Source organism: Acomys russatus, chromosome 23, assembly GCF_903995435.1.
Source record: "Acomys russatus chromosome 23, mAcoRus1.1, whole genome shotgun sequence".
Classification (NCBI taxonomy): Eukaryota; Metazoa; Chordata; class Mammalia; order Rodentia; family Muridae; genus Acomys; species Acomys russatus.
The window spans coordinates 1,766,865-1,794,011 of NC_067159.1; the positions used below are offsets into that span (position 1 = coordinate 1,766,865).

Below are 27,147 nucleotides of genomic sequence, written 5' to 3' on the forward strand. Positions count from 1 at the left end.
GGGGTTGGTATTTAAGCCCAGTTCTAAAATGCCATTCCAACGTTTGCCCTGGCTCGCAGGCAGCACATTCAAGAGCGAAACTCCACTCTGAAGTTACAGGGAATGGATGCCACAAGGTAAAATACCACAAAGGATGGCGAGGATTGGGCGCATACCTTTCTTTACCTCACAGAGTCTGTCCAAAACAACTCCCAGGACACCAACATCCTCTGCTCAAATGACTGCCTTCCCTGACCCAGGAGGATGTGTACTCCCCCGCAGCATATAACCCACGTGGTTAGCCACGCCCCACAAGACTGTAATGAGGACAGTATGGCTAGAATTCTGAGGGCAAAGTACCAGCCAGGGCCTGGCCTCTTTAATGTGTACTCCTAGCACGAAAGAGTTCTGAACGACTCTGAGCTACGTTCCTGTGAAAGTGCCTCTGGATAACCTTCCTCCACATACCCTACCAGTCAGTTGCCTCCAGAAGCAGACTGAGGATGCCCTCTGCTGGCTTTTCTGGATAATGACCTCACAGACAGCCATGGAGAGCTAGAGGCTTTGCTAGACTTTATTTCAGGCAGAAGCTCAGGTTCTGCCCCAGGAATGCAGACCTCTCCCCTAGAGACCACGGTGAGTGGGCTTCTTCAGAAGAGCCCTCGGAGGGGCTGGGGCTATTGAGTCCCAGGGTCAGAAGCAGAACTGAAAGGCTTCAGACACGTGCTGCTTCCATGCGTCCAGGCTGGGCAGCAGGGAGGAGAGGCCCATGACGTGCCAGGTCTCTCCTTCAGACACTTTGGAGGTTTGGTAGGACAGCAGCTGCACACCTGCCTCTGCCAGGAGGCCTGGGAGGGGAAAAGGGAAAGCCCTGGTTAGTACGGCACTCGAAAGAAGGATCGAGAAGCCTTGATTCTGTGACCAAAGCTGCACAGCGGAGGGAGGGGGCGGGTCTCCATATTAAGGAGCTGCAGTGGCGGGGCAGGTGATTTGTCCTCTGCTCCAGATTCTTCTCCGCACTGCCTGAACATCAGGTGAGGCAGAGGGAGCTGGACCAATAGCAAGGAAGATAATAAGAAAAGCAAAGAGCCTCCACCTCTGGGCAATGGCAAAGATGATGAAATAAGACCCCCACCCCACCTGCCACTCTGGGTCTGGGGATACATCTTCTGTTAAACCTAGACAAACCCCAGAACCCTCAGCAGCCCAGGTCCCAGAGATGGAGGACACACAGGGTGCTCTGACACACTCTGCTGCAGCTAGGATGGCCACCAGGGCCTGTAGAGGGAACGGGCCATTAAATAAGCTCCCGGGAACATGGCAGACTGTGCCATGGCTAGGCATAACTGGCACTCTGCCCACCTCTGCCCATACTGCTGTGATCTCAGACAGATAAGCCTGTTCCCCCTCTGAGCTGTTCCTCATGCTGTGGAAAGTTCTGTAAGGCTGTCTGTGAGGTACATATAGACATGCCCTGAGGCACAGAGAAAGGCCGAAAGTAACATCTCCCTGGGGCCCAATTCCAGGGAAGACCCCCGTACACTCCCAACCCCATCTCTGCATCAGGAGCCTGGCCAGCACCAGTACCCTCTCCCCCTGTCGCCCCTCCCTGCAAAGGCTTCCTCACCAATCATAGTGGGCAGCATTACAGGGTTGCAGGGCTGAGCCCGGAACATGAGCAGAGGCTGGCCCCTGCGGAGGGGCACCTCTGGCCTGAAGACAGCTCCGTTGAGCACCTGCAACATGGGCGTGGTGCCCTGGACCAAGCCCACGGCTTGGTAGGGGGCACCTGCCAGGGCCACAGTCAGGAGGCACTCCCCACTGCCCTGGTCCCCTGAGACCACAGGGCTGTGGGAGGTGGTGACCTGCAGAGAGAAGACAGGCAGTTAAACTCTCTCCTGTCCTTTCCATGTAATCACTCGTGTGTGTGTGTGTGTGTGTGTATGTATGTATGTGTGTGTGCGTGTGTGTGACCTAGCCTGGACCAGTAATTTGGGGATAGGGAAAAATGGAGTGAGCCTTATGTCCCCGAATATTAGCTTCTCAGAAGTCACTATGCCCCATAAAGGGAGGAGCGGGGGTCTGCTTGGCTGGCCAGGAAGGATGGGAAGTGAGAAGCAAGGCTGACGAGGACTGAGCCTTGGGTAGCCGACCAGCCTGGTCCTTTCTGCTCCAGTGTCTTAGTCCATGGCCTGACTAGGATGCTGGAAAGGAGGAAGGGGGGCAGTAGGAGGAGAGCTCTGTTCTTGTGGCTTCATCCAACTTGAACTGGCTGAAACAAAGGGGAATGAGAGCAGAAGCCGCAAAGGGAAGCTGAGGGTGGTGGAAGAGTGTGGCCCCGGGGTTTGCAAGCATCTCCCAGCCCCTCAGATGCAGTCCTGCGCAGTCATTTTTGTTCAGTTGTGAAAAGGAGGTGCCTTACACCTCCTCCTCAGAGCACTGATGCATCTATACACACGGTACTTCTGTGAGTATGCACTCACTCTATACACACGGTACTTCTGTGAGTATGCACTCACTCTGAAACGCTGTCTCTTCACAGGGGAAGAAAAAGGCTAGCCCCCGCCAGTAGGCAGGGTGGATGGCAAGAAGCCAACCCAATGAGTGAAACTGTGAACAGGCTTCTAAAATATGGGGTGGAGCAGGGTCTGGAGGTACATGCCTGTAATCCTAGGGCCTGGTGGCACATGCCTATAATCCTTGGGCCTGGAGGCACATACCTATAATCCTAGCATTTGGGAGGTAGAAACAGAAGGATCACGAGTTCAAGGACAACCTAGGTTATGAGAAAGTCTCCAAAAAATAAATAAAATAAAATAAAAAATAAAACAAATAACAAAAAAAGGGGGTGGCAGAGTACAACTGAGTAAAGAGGGTGCGCACATTGAGGCCGGCTTCTTTCACCAGTAGCTTAGCGTTCACCAAGTTCACATCTGCCTGCTTCGATGCTTCTCTCAGAAGGCCAACGATGACTGCAGGGCTCAGGCAGGTCCCAGCATTCTTCAGAGATGTTCCTGGGGACACAGGGAGTTGCCCTAAGGCCAGTTGCTCAGTAGGTGCCAGAGGAGGGGGCAGGGCTGCACAGGTACCTGTCCCTAGTACAGGGCTCTTGGTGCCCTGGGAACCTTAGCTGCGCTGGGCACTGTTAACTCCTTCAGAGTGCTGAAAGCCAGCTGGGGACACATCTGGGTCCAAGCCCAGAATGCTTTAACCAATTTGAGAAACTTCCTCCACCTCCACCCCTCAAACCCAGACCAACTCAATTGTACACCATGGCCTGCCTTACTTCCCAAAAGAAACTTGAAAAACCGTGTGCTCCCACAAGCGGCTGGAATTCAAGATTCTTGTAAGCACTCAGATGGGAGCTACCACAGTAACCACACAGGCAGTTCCCTGCTGTGCTTCCTCAGGGCCTGGGTCCTCAGGGCAGTGGGCATGGCATCCCCTGGCTCTGCCTGTACCTGGTAACCCCAGTGTTTGAGGTTTACCTGTCCTGCCTGATTTTAATCTCTCCCCAAGTATCAGGTGCCAAACAGGGCAAAGGGAGCCACCCAACCCCACCTGCAGACTGGTGGACCCACTACCAAGGTGGCAGGGCTGCCAACACAAAGCCACAGGTCAGAACCCCCAGACCCATACAGTTTTGCTGGCTAGTATAGATTCTCTACAGATTCCAACGCCTTTTACATGAAACTCTCTGGTCTCTTGCACAGGAAACATGTCTACCCTAAAAACACTGCATAAACATGAGCTGGGAAAATTAAATACATTTTCCCAGGGAGCTCACACACCTTTGTCCATTTCTGTAGTGGGAGAGGAGAGCTATACTCAGAGCAGAGTTCAAGTCCCTCGAGTCTGCCACTCAATATGCAATGAGCACTGGACACATCCAGGAGAGATGAGTCCACCCCCCCACCCCTGACCCCCATCCCCTACCCCCCCACCCCTGACCCCCACCCACCGTTTCCAGGCAGTGCCCCTAGCTCATGCTGCCCTTAGCTCATGCTATGCACCTGGCCAGACCTAGGCTCACCTTGTGTCACCACCTGGACGGTCCCTTTAGGGGAGCCAGCCCAGGCATGCATTAGTGTGCCCAACGCTTCTGCCAGACCAATCCAAGGCTTGGTGTGTGGGGAGAAAGCACTGGTCAGGGCCTGGGCATTTACCTGCAGGAAGAGGGGAGCGGGGTGAGGTTGAAAAGAAGTCGGAGAGCACGTGCTTGGATGAGCAACCGAATCAATGCTATGTGGCCAGGAGAGGCATAGAGAGGCAACTCAGGTGCTGGGTGACAATGTCCACCAACCATCAAGCAGGGGACAATGATATCCCTATAGGTGAGGAGAGCTGCAGAGCCTGTGGGGACACAGAAAGCCTTCACCACACCGTATGGCCAGAGCAGGGTTTGTAAGAGGCCTTGCTTCCTTCATTGAGCAGCACTGGTTCTGGTACCCTGTGTGGGAGATTGGCTTCTTATATGATGGAGAGCAGTCTGGACAGCTCAGAAAAACACAGAGTTACAGACAGTGGTGAGACGGAGTGGCTCTTCTTGGGGGTAGCAATATAATTTGCCTTTTTTTTTTTTTTTTAATTTCTCTTTTAAGACACGGTCTTGCTCTATAGTTGCCTAGCCTGGCTGAACTCCAGGCTTAGCTGACTGGAAGGTGCTAGGGTTATTGGAGAGCCACTGTACCCAGCTCATTTTATTTTCTATTTTGATTATTTTAAGTGACTGCTCCCGTTTGTCTCTGAAAACTATGCCTGGTTGCCATACCTTATAGAGATTCAGGCAGCTCTGATGAACCTATGTTATATTTCAAGCATCCACCTATCCCAAGTGTATTGAGGCATACTGGGAGCCAATTGGAATGGCCCTAGACATCCCAAGTATAGAGTCTCAGGGCATGTACCTCTCTCCCCCTCCGAGGGACCTCTAAAAACAGAGCTTCCTTGTTCTGAAGTAAAATTCCTTTTTGTGGCTGCAGACACTCTGGCTCCCAGTTAGAAAGAATCCATCTAAGAAGGATTTAATGAGAAATCTGGGCTTTATATCTGGGCATGGAGGCTCATGCCTGGAATCTCAGGCAGTAGGGAGGCCAAGGCAGGAAAGAGGCCCCCCTGAGTTCCAGGGGCAGTGCAGCTACAGGGTAAAACCCTGACTCTAAACACAAGCCACTTCCCCACCCTACTGGCAAACAAACAAAAAAAGAAAGTCAAATAAGCAGCTCTGAGGTGAGAAAAAATACAACATTTCTATTCTTATTGTCAAGAGGCTTCAGTGCTGCTTTAAGAAGTTGCAGGAAACAAAGGAAGGAAAAGTGGAGGGCTAGGAGGTGGACGCAGACAGAGCAGATGTGCTCAGCCACGAAGCCTCAAAGCAGAGGTCACACCTCACTCCTGTCCACTGTATGGAGCCCACAAAGCCCAGCCTAGGGATGGCGCTTGCAGACTGACGGTGTGTGAAATAGGAGGGGCAGTGGTCAGCCTTGAGAAACCAACAGGAAAGATGTCAGGGTGGAGTCAGGTGTCTCTGGTGCCTCAGACCAGTCCTAATGCTCATCAGGGGATGCAGGAGGAACTAGGGAGAAATTTCCTCTTGTAATAAAAACTTGTCTTCTCTTCCCAAGGACCGTCAGCAGCTTGGGGTAGATAGTTCAGTTTGCTGGCGCTTGCTGTGGCTAACAGTTTTATGTCCTCTCTGAGATGGCAACATTCTGTCTTCGTGCTCCACGGAGCTTGCGTCAGAACATCACGGATCTCATCACACAGGTGGTTACATCTGGGTCAAGCCTACATCAGGTTGCCTTGAAGCGTGTGTGGGGGGGCGCACTCATTAGCAGGGCACCAGGCGTTGACGGGCAGCTTTGTTCAGCCTTCTGTTCTCTAGTCAGACTCAGCTTGGACCCCAGTCAAGGTCACCTGCTCAGAGGCTCATCGGGTGACCAGATGAGCAGAAAAAATGTGCTCTGGCCTCAAGGAGCTAGCACAGTGTGCAGAGGAGAGGACAGACGGGTCAATGTCATCCAGTCATTGCAGGCTCTGCACACCCTCACACAACTGTCCTTCAAGAAGCCCCCTCATCAACACAGACCAAACGGCATCCTGACTGTCTCAAGACAGAGAACTGAGCCGTCTAACTAGAGGAAGGAGCGCTGAGTGAAACTGTCTTTCGTAGCATCATTCTGAGCCGACCAGTGACAGTCTCCAGGCTGTGGGTCAGCTAGAAAGGCAATCGCCCTCTCACACACACACACATAAGCTGCAGAGAAACTTAAGTCAGCCCTCTCTGTCCTCAGAGGGGTTAGAACTCAGCTCTAACAAGACAATAAGTCCATTATGGTTTATAAGAACGGGGAGCGAGGGGGCTGGACTGGCTACTCTTCCAGAGATTCTGAGTTCAATTCCCAGCAACCACAAGGTGGCTCATGACCATCTATAATGAGATCTAATGCCCTCTTCTGGCCTGCAGGTGTACACGCAGGCACAACATTGTATACATTGAAAATTTTTTAAAAAAAGAATGTGGATAATCCCATCACTTGGGAGGCCGAGGTAGGCAGATCCCTGTGAGTTCGAGGCCAGCCTGGTCTACAGAGTAAATCCAGGACAGTCAGAGATACACACAGAGAAATTCTGTCTCGAAAAACAAAACAAACAAACAAACAAACAAAAAATGTGGAGTGTGGCTGTGTACATCTTTAACCCTAGCACTCAGAAGGAAGAGGCCAGCCAGGCCAATATAATGAGACCCTGCCACAACACTCATACACACACACACACACACACACACACACACACACACACACACACACACACACAGAGCAAAATTTTGAGGTATAGCTGCATAGGCCCAGAAAGTGTTGGTGAAGGAGGTAGTGAAGAGCTCTGCCCCCAGGAAGAGCTGTGCTCTCCAAGTTCTGTGCCCCTTACCCCCTAAGGGCTGGGGCCAGGGGGTGAGTGTGTGTGTGTGTGTGTGTGTGTGTGTGTGTGTGAGAGAGAGAGAGAGAGAGAGAGAGAGAGAGAGAGAGAGAGAGAGAGAGAGATATGGTCCTCACCAGACTAAGCAAGGGGGCCAACTAAGAGGGAAGGTCCACACAGAAAGCAGGATGAGTTCTGACCAAGGACATGATGCGAAGAATGCTTAGCACCACCCCCTACCCCACCACATACACTGCCTTGCTCTGTCACCCTAGCACCACCCCCGACCCCAGCACACACTCTGCCTTGCTGTCACCCACCACACACACTGCCTTGCTCCATCGCCCTAGCACCACCCCCTACCCCAGCACACACACTGCCTTGCTGTCACCCTAGCACCACCCCTTACCCCATCACACACACTGCCTTGCTCCGTTACCCTAGCAACACCTACTCATTCCCAAGGCATGTGGACAACAAAGGAGCCTTTTTCTGGTGGCTGGCCCTGGGAAGGGGCACAATATCTCCAGCAAGGCTACAATCTGACAGCTCAGAACCAAACTTTCAGCTCCAAGGTCTTAGCTATCAAGACTATAGGAGAGTTACTCCTAGCCAACATGAGTACAGGCTCCAACTCTGCAGTTCCCAGGCCTGGGCCTGTCCACCCCTAGCTGCTGTTTCTCTCTTCCCAGACCCAAGGCCCTGGTCCCATGGACAGATACTTACAACCCCTGTGAGGGATTTCCCCTTCACCATGTCCACAAACTGGACTGCGATTTCCTCCCCACAGCGGCTCTGGGCCTCCTTGGTACTGGCGCCTAGGTGGGGGCAGCTGATGACGTTCTCGTGGTCCACTAAGGCCCGGTCCCGTGGTGGCTCCTGCCCAGAGAGATAAGTGCTAAATTGGTCCTGGGAATGGCTCTATACCCTCTGCTGTTGTTCCCACTGAATTTTGAGAACTGTTAGGCATCCCAGCCTCCTAAGAGCAGACAGTGCTAAGATAACAACGACAGAAGATGCTGCTGAGCTATTAGGAAGATGGTCCTACACAGTCCGAAGCGCAAACCAGAACACTATGTACCCTTGCCTGGGGGTGCCCGAGTGCTGTGGGGGTTCAGAGAGGGCTGTTGACTTAACCCGGCTTCACAGCTACAACCAAGGCCTGTGCTCTCCCCCACATCCAGCCCCAACCCCCAGCCACACCGAGGAACCCTGATGTTGAAATAACAAGATTTGGTAGACGCGAGTACTCTGAGCTCTGTTTGTTGAGGCTGAGTCTTCGAACACGCTGCGGGAGGAGTACACTCTGGGGACCATGGGAGAATATCCTCGTCATCACTGGCTTCTGACCCTCCCCAGGAAAGGAAGAGGAAGAGGAATGCTAATGGAAACGGGCAGGCCATCCCCTTGGCCATAAGGGCTGACTTAAGTCAAATGACATGCCAACTCCCACTTTCCATGTCTGGAACGCCTAGTCTTGTCAATTTGCCCCTGTCTTCCCCAAGTTATTAACATGGCAACAGCCTGACCAGGAACAGGTCCTAACAGAAAGATCTGCTCAAAACCACAGGTGTGTCCTTGGCACTACAGCTTCCTCCATGCCCGAGACAGCGAGCTACTGTCCTGGAAGATGCCACAGTTTCTTGCCCGAGGCCTCTCCACTCCTCACTTTTTCCCTCTGACCTGAGGTCACGGCTGCCAGCACTTACTTCTGTGAACACATCCAGCGCGGCACCAGCACACTGGCCAGACTGCAGGGCGCGGAGCAGGGCACCCTCATCCACAATGCCTCCTCGAGCACAGTTCACTACTCGCACGCCCTTCTTGCACTGGGCAAAGGTGCTGTCATTCAGCAAGCCTGGAAGAAAGAGATGTTGCCTACTGTGATGGCTCCTGACCCCTCACTTAGCATGGGTTCCTCACGCCACCTCTCTGAGGAGGCCTCTTTCTCCTGGATAATTACCTCCTCCTCTCCTCTGTCTTCCTACATGCGCGGTTCGGTGTTGGGGTTAGACTCAGCAAGTCTTAGATTTATGAGGGTGCTTTGAGTGGGTCTAAGAATCAAAAGCCCGGCAGGGTTCTGTGACACCTCCACATGGGAGGCCAGCTGGACATGTATGCACTTCATTCAAACGCCCATGCTTTCCCACCTAGCTCTCCCCTCCTCCATCCTGCCACGCGTGACAAAATGTCACCATGCTCGGCACGGCCCTCTCTGCACCTGCTCGATGCTGCCTGCAGAAAACGCACGCCGAGCCGAGAGCCTACCTGTGGTGGAGGGCAGGAGGGGCGTGTGGACGGTGATGAAATCACAGACAGGCCAGATCTCCTCCAGGGGCAGCTGCTGAACACCAAAGGAGGCTGAGACTTCTGGAGAAATGATGGGGTCATAGCCCACAGTCTGGTCAGAAGCGAGAAGGAAGAGGTAACTTTAGTACCAGGCTTGTTCTTATCAGTGACCACTGCACTGGTAGAGAGCTGGCGCCAGGCTAAGCCTAACTGAGTCCTCTAGGGTAATCCTCAGACAGTACAGCATGCTTAGGGGCACTTGCCTGCCTCTTGTAGGCCAATGGAAGGAGGCATACAGAACCAGATGGGAGCACAGCCAGAGCAAAGGAAAGGCTGCCTGTCACCAAGCTCCAGCCCCAGCAGATTCAGGAGCTCGGAAGGCCTGAGACAGGAGGGCAGCCATGTGGAGAACATGACGCCCCTGACATCCTAGGAAAGGGAACACAGGCTGGTAGATGCAGCCGTGAGGGCTGTGAGAAATGAGAGAGGATGGCATCTGTGGGGCAGAGAGCATCAGAAAAGACACCGAGACGCTGTCAGAAACAAAGGTGAGACACTAGGACTGACATGTCCTCGGGGAGAAGAGCCCCTCTCTTTGAATTTGATTTACTGAGGATTAAAACTCCCCTGGCTTTGAAATAACCTAGACTACACAACATGCAGAGCACTTGGGAGTCTCAGCTCACACTGAAGTACCAGTGGCCAATGGCAATTGCTTTAATCGGGGCATGTCAGCCTCATGAAGCTGGTTCAGGGTCGTCATGAAAACATGGGTGGGCGACAGTGCAGACGCTCACAGCTGATCACGACAATGCTGGTAACAGCAATGCAATGTAACATTTACTGTGCCCCGTGCTTTTTTTTTTTTTTTAAGCCCAAGTTTGCCCTACTACGAAATCCTCCTGCCTCAGCCTCTGAAGCGCTAGGATCAAACCTTCGTACCCAGGCCTGGCTGTGTGGCTTTCATTTTCCTCATACATGATAGGTTGGGCACCATTATTTCCCAGTGTTGGCAGGGAGAAACCAAGGCAGTGGTCACTCAGCTGGCATAGAGCAGAAAGCTGCATACTCTAGCCATGGGGCCTGTCCTACTAGTGCCTGCCCTCCTGCCCGATAGAAAGGTGGAATAAGAGGGGCCAGGTTAGCATGCGGATAATAGGTGGGCAGCACTGTCCAACAGGGACAATGACACCTGACTGTGAGCCATGAGAGGCGGTAGAGAAACCATGAGACATATGTGTACACACACACACACACACACACACACACACACACACGCATGCATGCACGCACGCACGCACACTCCTTGGGAGAGAGCAAAGTGGAATGAGATGAAAACCTTGTACCAGACAGTCTCAAGTAAGGGTCATTCAAGTCCTAAGAGCCATGTCCTCAATTACATGCTGTCCCCACAGCAGGCTGGGCAGATTCAGGAAGCAGGCGTGTGGGGTTTACAGTAACAAAGACCTAAGCACTCTGCCTCATCTGCCCAGGAGGCTTTCCCAGGCCTCCCTCCAGAGCTCAGCATTTGTCTGCGATTCTGACGATGGAGAAAGAGGTATAGGCACTTAGGCCCTCATGTCCTTGTCAATCCACTGAGGTGGGTGTGGCTGGAGCCAGGAGTCTTTCCTCAGCTGCTGGCAGCCACCTGTCAGGAGTTTCTAGATGGGCGAAGACTCCAACATGAGATGCCTTCCTCTACCTCCTGCTCACACTAAGGTACAAGTAATTCAAAAAAAGAGTCCCCTTCGGCCTTCAAGGATATGTTCGTAGTGGAATCAGAGTGTAAGCAAAACCCGGGAGGAAGTGAAGCCTCACGGGCGGTTGCCACCCCTTTCGTGTGCGCTACTGCATGAGGGAACCACTTGAAACTAGGGGGCTAGAAATTCCGCCTTACAATAATACAAACACTTCTTTTTTCACACACAAGAGTTTTTGGAGAAGAAAAAAAAAATAAAGCCGGTAATGGTTACAAATAAGTTAACATTTCCAGGCCACATTTTGCATCATTAGCCTTGTTCATAAGCAAAGCCAAGGAGCTCCCTTTCCCCACCCCAGCCACCAGTGAAGGCCAGAGGAAAGACACTGCCTCTGGTGGCCCTGTAAGGACCAAAGCACAGAGCACCATGGGCTTGTGGGTTCGGGGGGCCTATCCAGATATTATCACCACCCTCAGATGGAGCCTGCTCATTTCTGTACAGCAGGAACTGCTCAGGGGGAGAGACAGAGTCCTGGCCCCATCCTCACAATCCCCCTTTGTCTGCGGGTGCCAAAGCCGACTGGAACAATGGCCCCGTTCATCTCTAATCCAGAGGTCTCTGTCTTCTCGGGTGCAGTGAGGACTGGGCAAGAACACCAGAGAGCAAAAAGCCACGTGTGACTTGGGAGCTCACTGTGGTCTTTTCCACCCTCAGGGACCAAGGCAGAGCTCAGGGCCGAATACCAGTCCCTGCTATGCGGCAGGTGCCTGGCGTTGAGGGGCAGGCCCTGCCCACAGAACAGAGAGCACACAGGCTCAGCTTCTTCCTCAAAGGGAGGCGCTATCTCACTTATCTGCAGGCGACTGCCAGGAATGAATCTGGCTGGGAGGAGCCGTGCTCTTGGCTTTTTCACTAGCGCTGACTAGGGCATAAAGGAGCTGAAATGCGCTGGGTGCTCACACTAGGAGCCGATGCTGGTGAAAGCGGATAGAGTAACATCGGGCCCACCCAACACATGCCTGCCTGGTTCCCGTATGTCCTGGAAAGGCTGAAAAGGATCAGGTGTCCTAGTGTACCTAGGCTGGGGAGAGTGCTGGTTGTTTTGTTTTGTTTTTGTTTTTGTCAACTTGACGCAAACCTGGACACATCTGGAAAGAGGGAATCTTAATTGGGAAAAAAAAAAAAACCCAACCAAACAAAAACAAAACAAAAAACCTCCATAGTATGGCCCTTAGGAAGTCTGTGGGATACTATCTAGATTAACGACTGACATGGGAGAGGCCAGTTCACTGAGGGCAGGTGACAGGCGGTCCTGGCTGGTATAAGAACATAGCCTGAGCACGTCTATAAGCAGCCCTCCTGCGTTGCCCACGCATCAGTTCCTGCTTCCAGGTTTCTACCCTGTCTTCTCTGGACGGAATAAACTCTTTCCTTCCCAAGTTGCTTTTAGCTGTGGTGTTTTATCCGAGCAGTAGAAAAGCAGAAAAGCAACTGAGACACGATGTTTCCGCCACGGTCCCAGCATCACCTTGGTGGTGTTAACAGGAGGCCAAACAAGGCCCTGACATTCACGGGTCTGGACACGCCTTCCTCTCTCCTCATAGCTGTGCTTTGAGCATCAGAACTCTTCCTGCCACTGCAACAGATTTTACACACAAACTTCACAAAAACTATCAATCACCTCAAAGCTGTTTAGGTGACAGCCCAATGCCCACCCCCAGCTCTCACTGATACCTGCCACCCCCATATCCCACAGCAGCTTTCCTGAACCTTGGTGAATACCCCCTTCACTCCTACTTGTGTCACTGGGGCTGTGGGAGGTATGAAGGTCATTGTTCCAGGGTAGTTAGGAACTCTAGGTGTGTGTGTGTGGTATGTGTGTGTGTGTGTGTGTGTAAGCGAAATGGTTTGGTGGCTAAGGGTGCTCGCCACCGCTGCAGACCACCTGAGTTTGATCCCACATGGTGGAGGGACAGAACCAACTTCCACAGGGTGTGCTGTAACTTAAGCACACACCCGACGCATGCACGCTCACATGCAATAATATATATTCTTTTTCCTGAGGTAAGAACTGCCTGCACTGGAAAGTGACTGTCACTTTTGTGGCTGAGCAGTGGCTGCTTAGGGACTTAATGTGAACCATGAGTGGAAACAGTGGTGAGCTTGGAAGCCAGGACAGCCTGAGTGACCTCTCACATCCTGGTCTTACTGTCTTAAGCCTGTATATGACCTTGCATGCTTCTGTGACCATGGCAACTGAGCAGTAGACTTTAGGAAATTGAGGCTGGCCAGGAAAGACCCGTGACAGCCAGACCCTCAGCTGCTGAGCGAAGATTTACCACAACGCTGACCACAAAGACATGGCTGGGAGATGCCAACGGGCTCCTGCAGGGACACTGTTAAGGAGGCACAGAGCTGCTCTCTGAGCTGGCCTGGGCCTGGCTACACGTCCTAAGGGACATGCCAGCATAAACAAGTTGAGTCAGTAACTACGGCTGTCATTTCTCAACAAGAGGAGGCAACGTTCCAGGTAAGAACAGAGTGTAAGGCCTGATGACTCAGGTCACCGGCGGGCTGCACACGGGTCTGTCTCCCTTGTTCTGGAACCTGTTTCTCTCTAATGCTGCTAAAGTCATATTGCCTTTTTCACCGGACACAACACTGCTAGCCGCTATTCATTTGTTCGCCCAAACTTGTCTAGTTGCTTTTTACAGGCCCCATGCAGACACTGAGATATATTCTAGCTGAACTTCCTGTTGGGATGCCCAGCCTTTCTGTATCTTCTAGGACTTAACTCTTCTGTATACTTGAGGCAGGATCTCAGTAGGCAGCCCAGGCTAGCAGTGAGTTCTTTTTTTATTTGTTTGTTTGTTTTGTTTTTTAGAGACAAGGTTTTTCTGTTATCTTGGCTGTGCTGGACTCCCTTTGTAGACCAGGCTAGCCTCGAACTCACAGTGATCCGACTTCTTTTGTTTGTTTGTTTGTTTTGTTTTATTTTGTTTTTTTCAAGACAAGGTTTCTCTGTGTTTTCTTGGCTGTCCTGGACTCACTTTGTAGACCACGCTGGCCTCGAACTCACAGTGATCCGCCTGCCTCTGCCTCCCAAGTGCTGGGATTAAAGGTGTGTGCCACCACAGCCCAGCTAGCATTGAATTCTTAATGCTCCCTGAGTTTCAAGAATGGCCAACATGCTCTGCCACACCCAGCCTAATTCTAACTACCTCCCCTTGCTCTCTGGAACCCACAGGTGCTGCATGGTCTGAGCTATGGTGAGAATGGTGGTTAAGGCAGAGCTCTGAGGCTTCCTCCAGCCTGCAGGGTCCCTCTTTGAACCCTATACTAATCCCTTTAACTAGCAAACCCAGGGGATGCAGACTGGGACTTCATAATGCAATGCGTTGGGGGTGGGGGGGAGATACTCCGATGTATTTTGATGCTAATTACTGCTTGCTGTCTGACCCACCTTTTGCTTAATGCAAAGCCATCCCACCTGAGCCGGGGAGGAGATAGGTGGGGCAAGGAGAGAGAGGGATTCTGGGAAAAGGGAAGAAGAATGCCACAAGGAGGAGAAAGGAGACCTGCAGGGAAGAGTGGAAAGCCGCCATGGCTAAGATGGAGGAGAAGCACATGGCTGGCGTGGATGGAGAATCCGGCCCAGATGAAGAACACGAACAAGTATATAGGATTATAGATGGGAGATAGCTTGATAGAAGGTATTAGAAGCAGATGGCATGGGATTGAGACGGGGATCCCACACCTGAGAGCCTAGTATGGAAAGTAATTTAGAGGATTGATATCTGCCCTGCCCCAGGCTAACTAAGGCTATTTTAAAATATAACAAGTGTCTGTGTCTTAACTGATTGCTAGCTGGGTCTACTGATAATACAATAATTTAAAAACAATAATAATGCTCCGTGGGAATTATGGGAGAGGCCTTTGCTGAACCTCAATGTCCGAATGGTGGGATAACCAATGGAACCAGTAACCCACATACCAAAGCATCCCACACACAAGCTTAACACCACATGCAATGATGTGTTCTACACAGGTCGGCAACCTTCTCTGGGCAGAGTGCATACTCCACGTATGTGCAGAGAATGCAGTCCAGGGTGACATATACCACAGGAAGAGGAGGCTGACGCAGGAGTCACATTCACTTATTATGTAATTAAATTAAAATATTACATTAAGCTGGGCATCCTAGCACTCGTCGGTAATCTCGGTATTTAGAAGCCATAGCAAAGGGTCATAAGCTCAAGGCTACCCTGGGCAATTCAGCCAGACCCTGCCTCAAGACAGAATAATGATGGTGTGGCTCGGTAGTGGAGCAGCCCATCTGCTGTGTGAGGCTCTGGGCTCAAGGCCCGGTACCCCGAAACGAATCAAACAACAAAACAGTCTAGGTAAAGAGATGCTTACAAATCTCCATGCTCTACCAGTTTAATTATTCTTTTTAAAGGGAACAAGACTAGTCTGAAAGTGGACTTAATATGAATTAATCACTGGGCTTATGAGATGGCTTAGCAGGCACAAGTGCTCTCTACCAACGTGGGCCTGAGTTGGATCCCTGGGACCCACACGTATTCTTGTGCACATACGTGTGTGCAGACACAGACACACAGACACACACACACCATAAAAGTGTAATATAATCTCATAGTGTGATCATTGTTTCCTAGTCTAGGTACTTAGAACTTGCTATCTTATTCTCTGTGGCTTCGGGGACACAGAAGGTGCTTGGATGGCGCAGGATCTCTATCCTGAGATGGTGTTCACTAGAACCCAGGAATGTTGCGGGGGCGAGAAGGTGTGTGTGTGTGTGTAAGCTGACACAGGCAAGAGTGATAAGAAGAAGCCCTGAGTAAAGGCAACCCTACTCTCAAAGCCCTGGCTAGGTATGGCTGTGCACACCCAGGACTCAGGAGGTTGAGGCAGGAAGATTCTAAGTTTGAGGCTAACCTAAATTACATAGTTAGACTCTATCCTAAACACATCCCCTCAAAGCTACAGACCAACACTAAAATGAGCAGGCTCGAGGCATCCCTCGAAGACAAACATGTCTGAGAAGTGTCTGTCACTCCTTGACTTGGATGCTTAAGGCCCCACGTGGCCCACACCTGTAGGTTGGGGAGCAGCTGGGCAGTGCCTAAGTGCCTGTGCCACTACTTGAGAAACAAAGCGGGGCTCTCTGGCTAGTTTCAGTTACTGCCGAGGCCTCCTGATGATAACATTCTCATAACGCTAGAAGAGTCTGAGTGTTGATGCCGCAAGGACAATGGAAACCGTGGGCCCTACTGTCCCCACGCCACTGCACAGTCAGTGAAATTCTCAGCTGAACTGGTTCCAGCTTTTAGCTCAGAATCTGGACCTGGGTTCTCCCAGAAGAGGAAGGGTGATGAAGTGTTCTCAGTAGCTCATGGCACCTCTGCTCCCTCCACCTGCAGAGAGCCATGCTGAAATTCCTTTTTACCATATATAGATCCTGCTGGACCAGGCCTGTTACCCTCAGGGGCCTAAGTACCTGCGACTTCAGAAAGATGTGAGATTTAAAAGATACACTAAAGAGCGGAGAGGATGTTCAGTGTTGGAGAAAGGGATGCGGCCCTGGACCTGGGGTTTGGCTCACCTTCCCTTCAGTGAGTCCTTAGCACATTCTGGATGTCACCCGCAACCTTAACTTTCACTCTAGTGCTAACAGGAAAAAAGGGGCAGTGACAGCCAGAAGGAGGAGAGAGACTCCCTAACACCTCTTTGTAGCGTTTCCCAGGCATGGCATGTTCTGATTATTGTCAAAACAATTTTTTTTACTATGTTTAACTAAAGGCTTCTGGCGGCTGTGTGACCCACAATCCCTGGAGTTCCCGCAACAATCACATTAAATACGGAATGTCCACTGGCATTCACTGAGCTGCCTTCAGCTATCAGAGCAGACATGCGAGATCATTACAGCCTTCATCCAGCCAGGAGCCTCCTGGCTCCCAGAGTTGGTAAAGATAGGGTCAAAGTGACTTCTGAGACACATACAAAGCTGTCTAGTAATTTCTCGTATCGGGACATGCGAACAGGCACGTATTTTAAAGAAAGGGTCTTGCTATGTAACCCAAGCAGGCTTTGAACTCATGAGCCATTTGCCAAAGGCTCTGAAATGCTGAGATTAGAGACACGGGACACTATGTCCACCTATCAGCACCTTTAATCTTTGCTGGGATCATGAGGGATATAGGGAAGTCAGAGAGACAAATGCCTTAGAATTTCCTGGCTGTAAAGCTGTTTGTTTTCTCAGTTATCAGAGAGAGGAGACACAGAAAACCCAGAAGGCCCTTGTAGCATGACCCAAAAGGGTGTGTGTCATAGAAGAAGGTTTGCTGGCCCATTGAGACTCAGGGTTACTGACAACCAGGAGTTGAGGGACCCACACTGAGTAGTCTCAGCTTTTGAGTTCAGATGTCCCAATGGTCAGCGCTCCTTTTCTCCCTGACTTTACAGCTTACTTAATAAGAGGCCCTAGTGATCCAGGTGCAACAAAGCCTTCAGCTTTTCTCATGCTTAGTCATGTCTTCCAATACTGCCTCAGAAAGGACCAAGGCCCCCAAAGTCTGGAAGCCTCCTACCTTCATTCCAAAGGACTGCATTCGGGTGGCCACCTCTCTTCCAATTCTGCCCAGGCCAAGAATTCCCAGTGTCTTTCCATTCAGCTCTGTCCCCATGAACTGCAACCAGACAGGCAAAAGGCAAAGATGTCCATGACAGGACTAAGAGTGGGTGGGGCTTGGGTGCTGAGCCCACATGGGCAAGGCAAGGCAGCAGCTCACCTTCTTCCGGTCCCATTTGCCATCTTTCATCGAAGCTGCCGCCTGGGGAATCTGCCTGCAAGAATACGACAGGTTCAGTGGGTCCAAGGATAGCTCAGCCCAGCCACCAGCTATTGAGGTCATTCTCCTGGGAACCGCACTCAACATGGGTGCTGGGGCTCAGGTAAGGAGAGGTTGGGACAGCAAGGAGTTGCCAGGGCCTGACTTGGGCACCATAAGACATCTTCTTTAGCCAGGAGCTGAGGGAAGAATCCGATGTACCTTCACCACTAAGGTACCAAGGAGAGTGAACGGGTTGGGCAAGTTTCCTCCTGTAAGCAGTGGCCAGCCTTCCAAGGTTTATAGAGACAAATACTGCAATGACCACTCTTGATATCAAGGGGCAACTGACGAACCTTCCTTCTCAAACCCCAAGAGAGCTAATCTGAGGCAGGTGGGTACCACAGCCCAGATCTGCCCTTCCACCTGCCCTGACTGAACCTAATATTTCCAACACATGCACCACCTGCCTGCCTCCTCTTGCCCCTACTCGGCCACACACCAAAGACTAACTCCTTCTAGTGGCTCCTACGCAGGTCTGAGTTGCCATGTTTTATTCTCTGGGTCAAACAGAGAAAGTGGCAGTTAGGGCAAAGGTAGAATTTCAGGGTAAGACACAGACTGTAGGTCCTGGCACCAGGACCACCTCTGGGAACCATAAAGACGAGATGAGGGCAGTGCGTGCGGGCACCTTCTTTACGCTGGACTCCATGAGAGGCGCTCAGGCCCACACTATTCATTTCTTCAATGACGGAGCTCACTCCTGCATGCCGGGGGGCGCTTGGGCTAAAGCACTCACCCAGGCACGGGAGAGCTGCCTGCACACCCACTGCTGAGTACTCTGAGTCAGGTACTTCCTAATAAGGCACATACATCTTGGTCTGTGCTCATCTTGGATGAGGGGCATCAGCAAGGGATGCTGGGACAGGGCAGTCTTCTTTAAATTACCTTTTCTTCACTCTCTGGGGTGGGGGTGGGAGAATCAGAAGATTGATGGACACTTCTGCTAATCTAACAGACAAAAGTGAAACCATCTTGTACAGTCCTCCCAGGACAGGCACAGCCCAGGCATCCTGGGAGACTCTTCTGCTGAGTGTGCTGCTGTGCACCCTTCCCCACTGTCCCCCACTACTGACCAGGCAATGTTTACACTGCTAGATAGGAATCTTGGGAGAGGTCAGGCAGGGCAAAGGTTAACTTCCCCAGCAGGAGGGAGAAGATAGGGAAGAGATAACTTTTCAACCACAGCTGGTTTCAGGCCCCAGGAAAGAGTGCTGGGTCTTTCAAAGGGACTCAGGACAGCCTCAGATCCCATTTTACTAGAAAGCCTTTATCACAGAAAGACGTGAGAAATGCCTATTAAGCGGGCCATGTCTGCCAAACAACTGCCCGGCTTGTTAGGATGCAATTCATCTGTATTCCGTGCTCCATCCACTTGTCATTAGACGGTCTCACACACGCCCCCCGCCCCCCCCCCCACCCAGAAGCTACAAGGTGTCTGCGCATGCGCATGCAACACTCTGCAGGGCTCTCATTGGCTCCTCAGAATGAGAAGTCAGGGACTTACCTGGCTAGGCACATGATCATCCCACAGGTGAGTTCTGCAGCACTGAGGCTATTCCCATTGGGGGTGCTAAAGACCCAAAAGAAGAGATGTCAGCAGGCCCAGACAAAGCAAGCCAGCATGCTATGCTTCCAGCCCCGCGCTCCCGCTCCAGTTGTGGCTTCTCTGACACTCTGATGCCCTAAGAACCAGGCTACCTTGGCTTCTTGTTCCCAGGCGGAGGCCTTCCCTCAGCCAAACACCTCAAGGGATGGAAAGATGGACGGGTGGCCCAGTCCTCTCTCATCTCAGGGCTCATCCATCTACACTCTCCTCGGATCCTTCCTCCAAGCAGAGTCTCCCACATTCGGGTCAGCCCGCTGCCGGGCAACCCTCATGGCGCCCCATAGAATGAAGCTCGTGTTTTCATCTCTACCTGTTTGGGTTCTCTCTTCCTTACTCAACACATTTTGAACTGAGAAAAAGCCCACTCCTCAAGACGACGACGACGACAACAACAACAAACAACAAAACCCAGGAGAATTCTGGCCTGGCTCATCTCTCTTTTTTTTTTTTTAATAAGATATCAAAAAGTTTGATCTATTATTTTTGCCTATGTATGCATGTTTTTTTTTGTGAGTGTGAAAATTCACATTGTGGGGTGAGGATACACACATGTCCATACATATGGTCAGAGCACAATGTTGGGTGTTGTTTTTTGAGTTCTATCCACCTACTATTTTTTCTTTTTTCTTTTTTTTTTTACACTATGGAATACTACTCAGCTATTAAAAAGAAGGAATTTCCGAAATTTGTGGACAAATGGATTGAACTACAAATGATCATAATGAGTGAGTCAGCCTGGCTCATCTTCCGGAAAGGAGAACAGTGTTGGCAACTCCAAAACCTAACACATGTTTAACCCTTCGGCTTTCTCTACGGGGTGTGTTCATCTGTGGAAACGAAGGTGACAAAGTGACAGGAGACTATGAAAGAGCAGAAGGATGGAAAAACCGTATTTGTGCCAGTCAACAGGGCTTCGGGTCTTCCCTCAGCAAGCAGCTGGGGGCGTGGGCGGAAGTGGGGCTGGGTTATCCTTTAATATCCCCACCATTAGGCCCTGACGTCATTCACTCTGTCAATCAAACCCTACCCTCCTGCGGGGAGGGGAAGGCACAGCCCGGCTTAGGGTCAGCAACGCGGGACTGCAAATGGCTATACTACCCAGGTGCCTAGTGCAGGACAGCGCAGCAGTGACCTGCCGGCCATGACCTTTGCCCCCAGGCTTCTACAAACACAGCATTAAGAGGAACCCCTCTCCTCTGGGGCCCAGAGTGCTGGAAGAGAAACTGAACTCTTTGCTTCAGATTGGTGCAGGGAAGTAAAGGAAGAGACAAGATGGGAGGTCACTCCACCAAGAGCGTGTGCATCTGTCTACCTGTACAGGGTGCACGCCACTGAGCTATCCAAACACCACAAGAGCAAGACTAAAGCAGAAAACCAGAGAGAACTCACCTACGCCCGCCCTTCTGATGCCTACGCTGAGCTGCAGATGTGCAAGCACTAAAGGAGTGTGAGTTGCACACCGTCTGAGAGAGCCTCAGTTTCACAGTGTGGAACAAGTGTGCTGAGGTAGTCGACATGGTAGGGATCTGGGGCCTACCTCAGACGGCACTCTGAAAGGCCTACCTCAGACAGCACTCTGAAAGGCCTACCTCAGACGGCACTCTGAGAGGCCTACCTCAGACGGCACTCTGAGGGGCCTACCTCAGACGGCACTCTGAGGGGCCTACCTCAGACGGCACTCTGAGGGGCCTACCTCAGACGGCACTCTGAAAGGCCTACCTCAGACGGCACTCTGAGGGGCCTACCTCAGACGGCACTCTGAGGGGCCTACCTCAGACGGCACTCTGAAAGGCCTTCCACCAGCTTTCATGCCAGCACTATTTTCCCTCCTCAGTCTCTACACCCACTCGCAGCTTCCACTACTCACTTCATGACTAAGATGCCCTTCCTCGTGGCAGCCTCCAGATCCACATTGTCCACGCCTGTGCCAGCCCTGCCCACCACCTGGAGCTTCTCTGCAGCGTTGATGACATCAGCAGTGACCTTGGTAGCTGACCGGACAATAAGGCCTTCGCAGTCCTAGGCAGAGGAAGAAAATACCTGAGTTCATACAGCTGTTCTGTAATACACCTGAGGCCTCTGGTGTATTCCCTCTGGTGGATGAATGCCCATGTATGTGCAGGCAGCTCTGGCTTCTTTGCACACTTTAGGGTGATGCGGATGAAAACCTGCACAGATTTTACTTGGAATTGAGACTATTTGTAAGATACAAGTGCCTTGCCAGCACACTCCAGCTACAGCATCAGCCTCCTGGCTGGAGGCATCTGACTCATCTTTCCCTAGATGGTACCCCAATAAGTACCTGAAGCCAAGGGGTAACCCGTCCTAATTGTACCCTCAGTGTGACCAGAGATAGGCCCTAGTCAGCTCTGTTACACACTAGCATTCCTGTAAGCTGCCTTGCCCCACAGGTGAATTCCCAAAAGACAAAGAACCAGCAACATCTGTACAGTCATCATTAGTCTGGCCTGGGCTCAACTTTACGCTGCATCCTTTATTAGAAAGAGATGTATGTGGGTTCCGGCCTCGGATGTGTGAGAAGAGAACCAGACAGGCAGGTATAGCACCTGGCCCTCTTCCACGTCACTTCCTCCATCGGACATTGAGCCGCTGAAGAGCAGAGGTGGAATCCGGTTTCAATCCCAGGGCCCTGGGCCAGGCATGCGGAAGGGAGCCTGTAAATGCTGGCTGAAGGAGTGAGCAAACCGGAGGAAGGCATTCCTGCCGGAGGGAAAGTGGTTCCTGAAAACCAGAGAAGGGGCAGAGCCAGGCAGAACCTAAGTTGGGCTGTCTGCTCCTCAGAGGGTCACACTAAACGTACACGTGTGAAAATTTAGACCAGGAATTTGTCCTGACTGCTACCCTTGGGCCAAGGTAGCCCCCCAACCATGGTGTCATTCAGAATCATACCCTATGTACTGTCCTCCTGCCCCAAGGACATTCTTTGCCCAAACAGAACAAGAATCCTCAAGAGAAGCAGCAAGTGAACAAGGCTGTATGTACTCTGTTCTTCATGGGTGGCCTCAGGCCAACACAAAATGTTAAGAAGGCACTAAGCAGCTGATTATGGGGGCAGGTACACGGCTGTAACCTCAGTGCTTGGGGGCCAGGAGTTCTAATTAATCTAAAAGATTATGCTTCTATTTAATTAATTAGTACAATCAACATAACAAATACCAATTAAACACACACACACACCAAGAATTTAAAAGAGCATCAAGCCCCAGGGGCCAAAGTTCGGGTCATCTTATTCCTTATCCCTAATCTGCACAGGTAAGCGAATGTTAGCAGGGTTGGCCGGAAGGCTCCTCAGGCCCTGTTTCCCCACGGAAGCTCTCAGCCAGGTCCCACGAAGGCCTTCTTGCATCTCTCCACCAGGGCATGGGCTCTGAAGACAGACACAGGCCCCAAGGCTGAGGCCCGCACTGCAATTACTGTGCACAGGCCTGGAATGGAGGACCGAGCACTATATTGTCTCTGCTGGGGAAAGGGGGACGAATGAACGAAGCTTGTGCTGCTCAAAGGCTTAGGCTTTGGAGAGGGGTGGCTTAAATGTTGGAATGGACTGCATCTGCAGAGACAGAGTTCAAGGCCAGGCCGGGTAATAGGAGACCCTGCCTTAAAAAAAGAAAAGAACAAAAAACCAAAAACACAAGAGTGGTTCTAGAACCACTTCTCTGGAGCCGCTTGTGCTTTGGGCATTCTTTCCTGTTGGGGTTGTGCCTGCAAACAAATCCCAAAAAACCGTTCACATGTGTCCCAAGCTCATTTTATGAATGAGAAACACATACCCAGCCATGCCTGTCCCCCTCCACACTACCCCCACACCACCACAAGCCAGTCAGCTCTGTAAACCTCCATCACCCACCTCAGGTCACCCCACCTCAGGCCCCATTTCTTTTCTTTCTTCTTCTGGCTGGGCCACTGGTAGGTACAATGACCAAGAAACCGTCCCGACCCTACAGTTGAATCACAGATACACCGAAACCTGCCAACACTTGCTCTAGTGGGTTGGCTAAGACCAGCTAGCACTGAGAGGTGAACTAAAGAAATTTAAAATAAGCACTAGAGAAAAATGTATATTGGATTTTCTTTCTTTCTTTCTTTCTTTTTGAGACAGGGTTTCTGTGTGTAGCCTTGGCTGTGCTGGACTCACTTTGTAGACCAGGCTGGCCTCAAACTCACAGTGATCCGCCTTCCTCTGCCACTTGAGTGCTGGGATTAAAGGGGGTGTGCCACCACACCCGACCATGGGATTTCTTAAGATCTTAGAATGACAAAGTTTTGTTCTTTATTAAAGAGACACATCCCAGAAACTGTAAAATGGCTATATTCTACATTTAAACCTCTACACGAAGAAAGGTCTTGCAAAAAGAATAAAATGCCATACACCACCAACAAAATGACCACTTTTCTTCAAAGTCTTTAAAGAAAAAGAACTCAATAAAGCATGCATGCAAAGTATAGACCAGCAATGTACAGACTTGTGCAATGACCCTTCGACACCTGCGTGTAAATGAGTGCAGCAACCTGCACGCGGGGCTCACTACTGTGAAAGCCTAGGGATTGTCACAAATTTGAGACTAGCCTGGGCTACAGTGTGAGTTCCTGCCTCTAAAAGAACAAATTGGGGCTGGTGAGATGGCTCAGCTGGAAAAACAAACAAAAACCACTTGTTGCACAATCCTGGGACTCTGCACGTAGGATCCCTCCAGCAAAGGAAAAAATTGACATCTGAAGGTTGTCCCCTGCCCCTCTCTGCACCCCCAGTCTCATATACACCGGGAGACAGGAAAAGGGAGAACCATTATCTCTTCTCTGATCTGAAGCCCAGGCCCTTCCCTGTTCCAGGTAATTAGCCCAATCAGCCCTCTGGCCTTCAGCACTCCCTCCAAAGCTACCCGATTGAGACACCCCTTCCCCCCCCCCACTCAGGAAACAGCAGTTGTAGGGGATGCTGGGAACTCAACTGCCTGCCTTCTCTGACAGCCCCCAAGGTTGGGTCTGCTCTGTGGGCTATCACCCTGAAACTGTACTTTCCACCCACCAGCTGAGCTAGCTTTTGGCTCTGAGGAACCTTTACCACGTCCAGGTTCCTCTAAATCTCAACTAAAAAAAAAAAAAAAGAAAACCAACAAAACAAAACAAATTACAAAGGACTCAGTTGCACTCGTGTACACACACACACACACACACACACAAAACCTGTCTCAAATAATGGCTATGATGATGAAAGAAAAGGACAGCCTCTAATTTGGGTCTTTGTACTCTCAGACCCACGTGTACCCGTGCCCTCACACTCACTCCAACACACTGAAACCCCGTACGTGAAACAAGACATTGCCAGCACTGCTGTGTGTCTCCACTGTTTGCTACAACGCTGCTCATGGCTTATGAAACCCAGTGGCCCAGTGTCCTGTGCCTCCATGACTGGCAACCTATCACTAGGGGAGACAGTGAATGGTGTAACACCTCCTTCTTGGGCTGAGTGCAAACAGCCTGCCTAGAACAGCAGAGGCCAGTTCCAGCGCCGGGGCTAACTCTTGCTTCTTGCTGCAAAGATTAACATGGGGGAGGGCAGGAGACACTCTGCCAGACTACTCTCAGAAGGAGATAAATGAGGAGGGAGGGTGGGAATCAGGGGGCCCCTGCAGGTTATCCAAGATTAGTTAGTTGGCATTCAGAACTGGGTATTTTGCCAAGGCAGACCGAAGCCTCACAGACCAGCCAGTCAAGTGTCTCCATGGCATGAAAACACCCTGCTTTTAGCACCAGACTCCCACCCTCCCCTCCCACCCTCCCCCCTACACTGCTCTTCATACTCCCTATTCCTGCCCCTTTATTGGGCATAATAGTTCTCTGTGCCCCTGGCAAGCAGCAAAGCCCTCCAATCGCAGCCACTGGGGCCCCAAAAAGTAATTTCTCAGCCTTCCTGGTCACTGGCCCAGGAAATGAGAAAGCTGTGATGGCTCTATTAATCCCATCCACTGTAAGAGTCACATCCCTAGCCCCTCCTACCCATAAAGACCACCGCAGCAATCCCTTCTCTGTGCTTTCCATTCCAGCAGGCTCCACTGTTCGCTGTCTCAGACCCATCACCTGACCAGCTGTCTCAGTGTTGGGCCCTGCGCCCCAAAAGCTACCGCCTTTCCCTTCTTTCTTTCCCGTGCCATGGTTTCCAGATAGAGCTTCATTCTGTAGCCCAGGCTGGCCCTCCAACTCAGAGACACTTCTGACTCAGCCTCCTTAGTGCTAGGCATGAATCAGCCAGCCTTTTCACTTTTCTTTTTGAGACAAGAGTTTCTCTGTGTAGCCCTGGCTGTCCTGGAACCAGCTCTGTAGACCAGTCTGGCCTCGAACTCACGGGAGATCCCCCTGCCTCCGCCTCCTGAGTGTTGGGATTACTGGCATGGGCCACCTATCTCCTACAAGCGTCTCAAAGACCTGACCAGAAGAAGTCTGCGATTGAAGGCTAGGATATCAGCTCCTAAGAGGAAGGGGGTTGGAGGCGGGGCAGAATCTTGGGAGAAACAGACAAGCAAGCTTAGAGAGAGTTTCTAGGCAGCCAAAGCAAGCCCGCTTGGTCTCTGCGGCTTAAGGCCTCTCAGCCTGAGCAAGAGGAGATGCACATTCGCTCTGGCTTCAGGCCCTAAACGGAGCACGTGGAACTCGGCGGGTGGGGCAGGACAGCTGAGCCGGGAGGCAGCTTACCTGGATGGGTCGGACCAGCAGGAAGGGGAGGAACTAGAGTGAAGCGCTCACAAAGCAGGAACCCACCAAATCTGAGCAAAGTCACCTAACTTAGCAAAAGCTTTTCGAATAAAGGAAAGGCTTTTAATATCGACCAATAAATTTCATCCTAAGAGCTGGTAAAAGTAATCTTTCCCCATGGCACATGGGGCAGGACTCTGATGTAGCGAAGTCGGTCCGGTTCGGTAGTGAAGCCAGTGGTAGAGACTGACTCCAGGAGGCGGCCCCGTGGGCGGTGCGGGGTTCTGGCTGCACCCCCTACCCGCCCGGAATCCCACGAGCGCTCTCCGGAGGCCCGGGGTCGGAGAAAGCGCGCCAAGGTCTTGCATCAGAAAAAAGGCGGTGCGAGTCCGCTGCCACAGATGCCACGGGACCGGCAGGGGCAGAGCCAGCGCCCCCTGCCCCCACCCCAGCGGCCTGCAGGGAGCGGAGATGGGTTCCCCCAACCCCCTTGTGCGCGTCTCCGCACACAGCACCCTTCCCCCAAGTCGGGAGCCTGCCGCCGGGGCGAAAGCTCCGGAGAGGTTCTGGCATCCCGCAGTACCAGATGGAGCAGCTGCACTTTGCAACCCCGGCTAGAAACACGCGGTTGCAAACAGTACGCAAAGTTTGCATCCTGCAGCTCTGGGCCGTTCGCTCCTCTCTTCCTTTCCTCCCTCCCCCTGCTGGCTCCCTATCTCCGGAGGGCCCGGGACCAGCTGATAAGACAGGGGAGCGCATCCCTGGCACCCGTGAGAGCAGCTCTGGCACCCATGAGGTTTGGCCATAAAGATGCCCGGTGACTTAGCTCGCCTAACCTGCAGCTCGGCTATCAGCTCCTCCTTGCTCAAGTTCTGCTTCTCCACCACCTGCAGCCCTCCATTTTGCAGGATCTTCCGGCAGCAGGGGTCCAGGCTGTCACTGATGAGCACTTTGCGTAAATTTGCGAAGGCCATTGCTGGAGCAGGCCTCGGGATCAGTTGCTCTGGTTGAGCAGAACCACTTCAGTCAGGAA

The 27,147-nt window shown here is 51.7% G+C and overlaps 1 protein-coding gene across 2 annotated transcripts; it reads right to left on the bottom strand.

Moving 5' to 3' along the window:
• Window positions 1-607: 607 nt before the first annotated feature.
• Phgdh (phosphoglycerate dehydrogenase) lies at window positions 608-27,147 on the bottom strand. 2 transcript variants are annotated; one of them, XM_051165790.1, is made up of 12 exons: window positions 26,951-27,147; window positions 21,271-21,422; window positions 19,302-19,367; window positions 17,696-17,750; window positions 17,495-17,593; window positions 9,163-9,295; window positions 8,604-8,752; window positions 7,621-7,773; window positions 4,013-4,145; window positions 2,863-2,993; window positions 1,607-1,844; window positions 608-827 (listed from the first exon to the last, which is right to left on the bottom strand). In XM_051165790.1, exons 1-12 carry the CDS (start codon window positions 27,086-27,088, stop codon window positions 673-675), a joined length of 1,602 nt encoding a protein of 533 aa, XP_051021747.1. In that variant the 5' UTR covers window positions 27,089-27,147; the 3' UTR covers window positions 608-672. The 2 variants fall into 2 exon arrangements, with proteins under 2 accessions (XP_051021747.1, XP_051021748.1); XM_051165791.1 differs by lacking the exon at window positions 26,951-27,147 and adding an exon at window positions 26,115-26,241.

Bases quoted from the DNA above. Each gene is read 5' to 3' on its own strand.
- Phgdh (XM_051165790.1), bottom strand. From the start codon at position 27,088: ATGGCCTTCGCAAATTTACGCAAAGTGCTCATCAGTGACAGCCTGGAC. The intron at 17,594-17,695 runs GTGAGCTGCTGC...GTCTGGTTGCAG, and splicing joins GCAAATGGGACCGGAAGAAG to TTCATGGGGACAGAGCTGAA. The intron at 8,753-9,162 runs GTAGGCTCTCGG...TCTTTCTTCCAG, and splicing joins CCTCCTGCCCTCCACCACAG to GCTTGCTGAATGACAGCACC.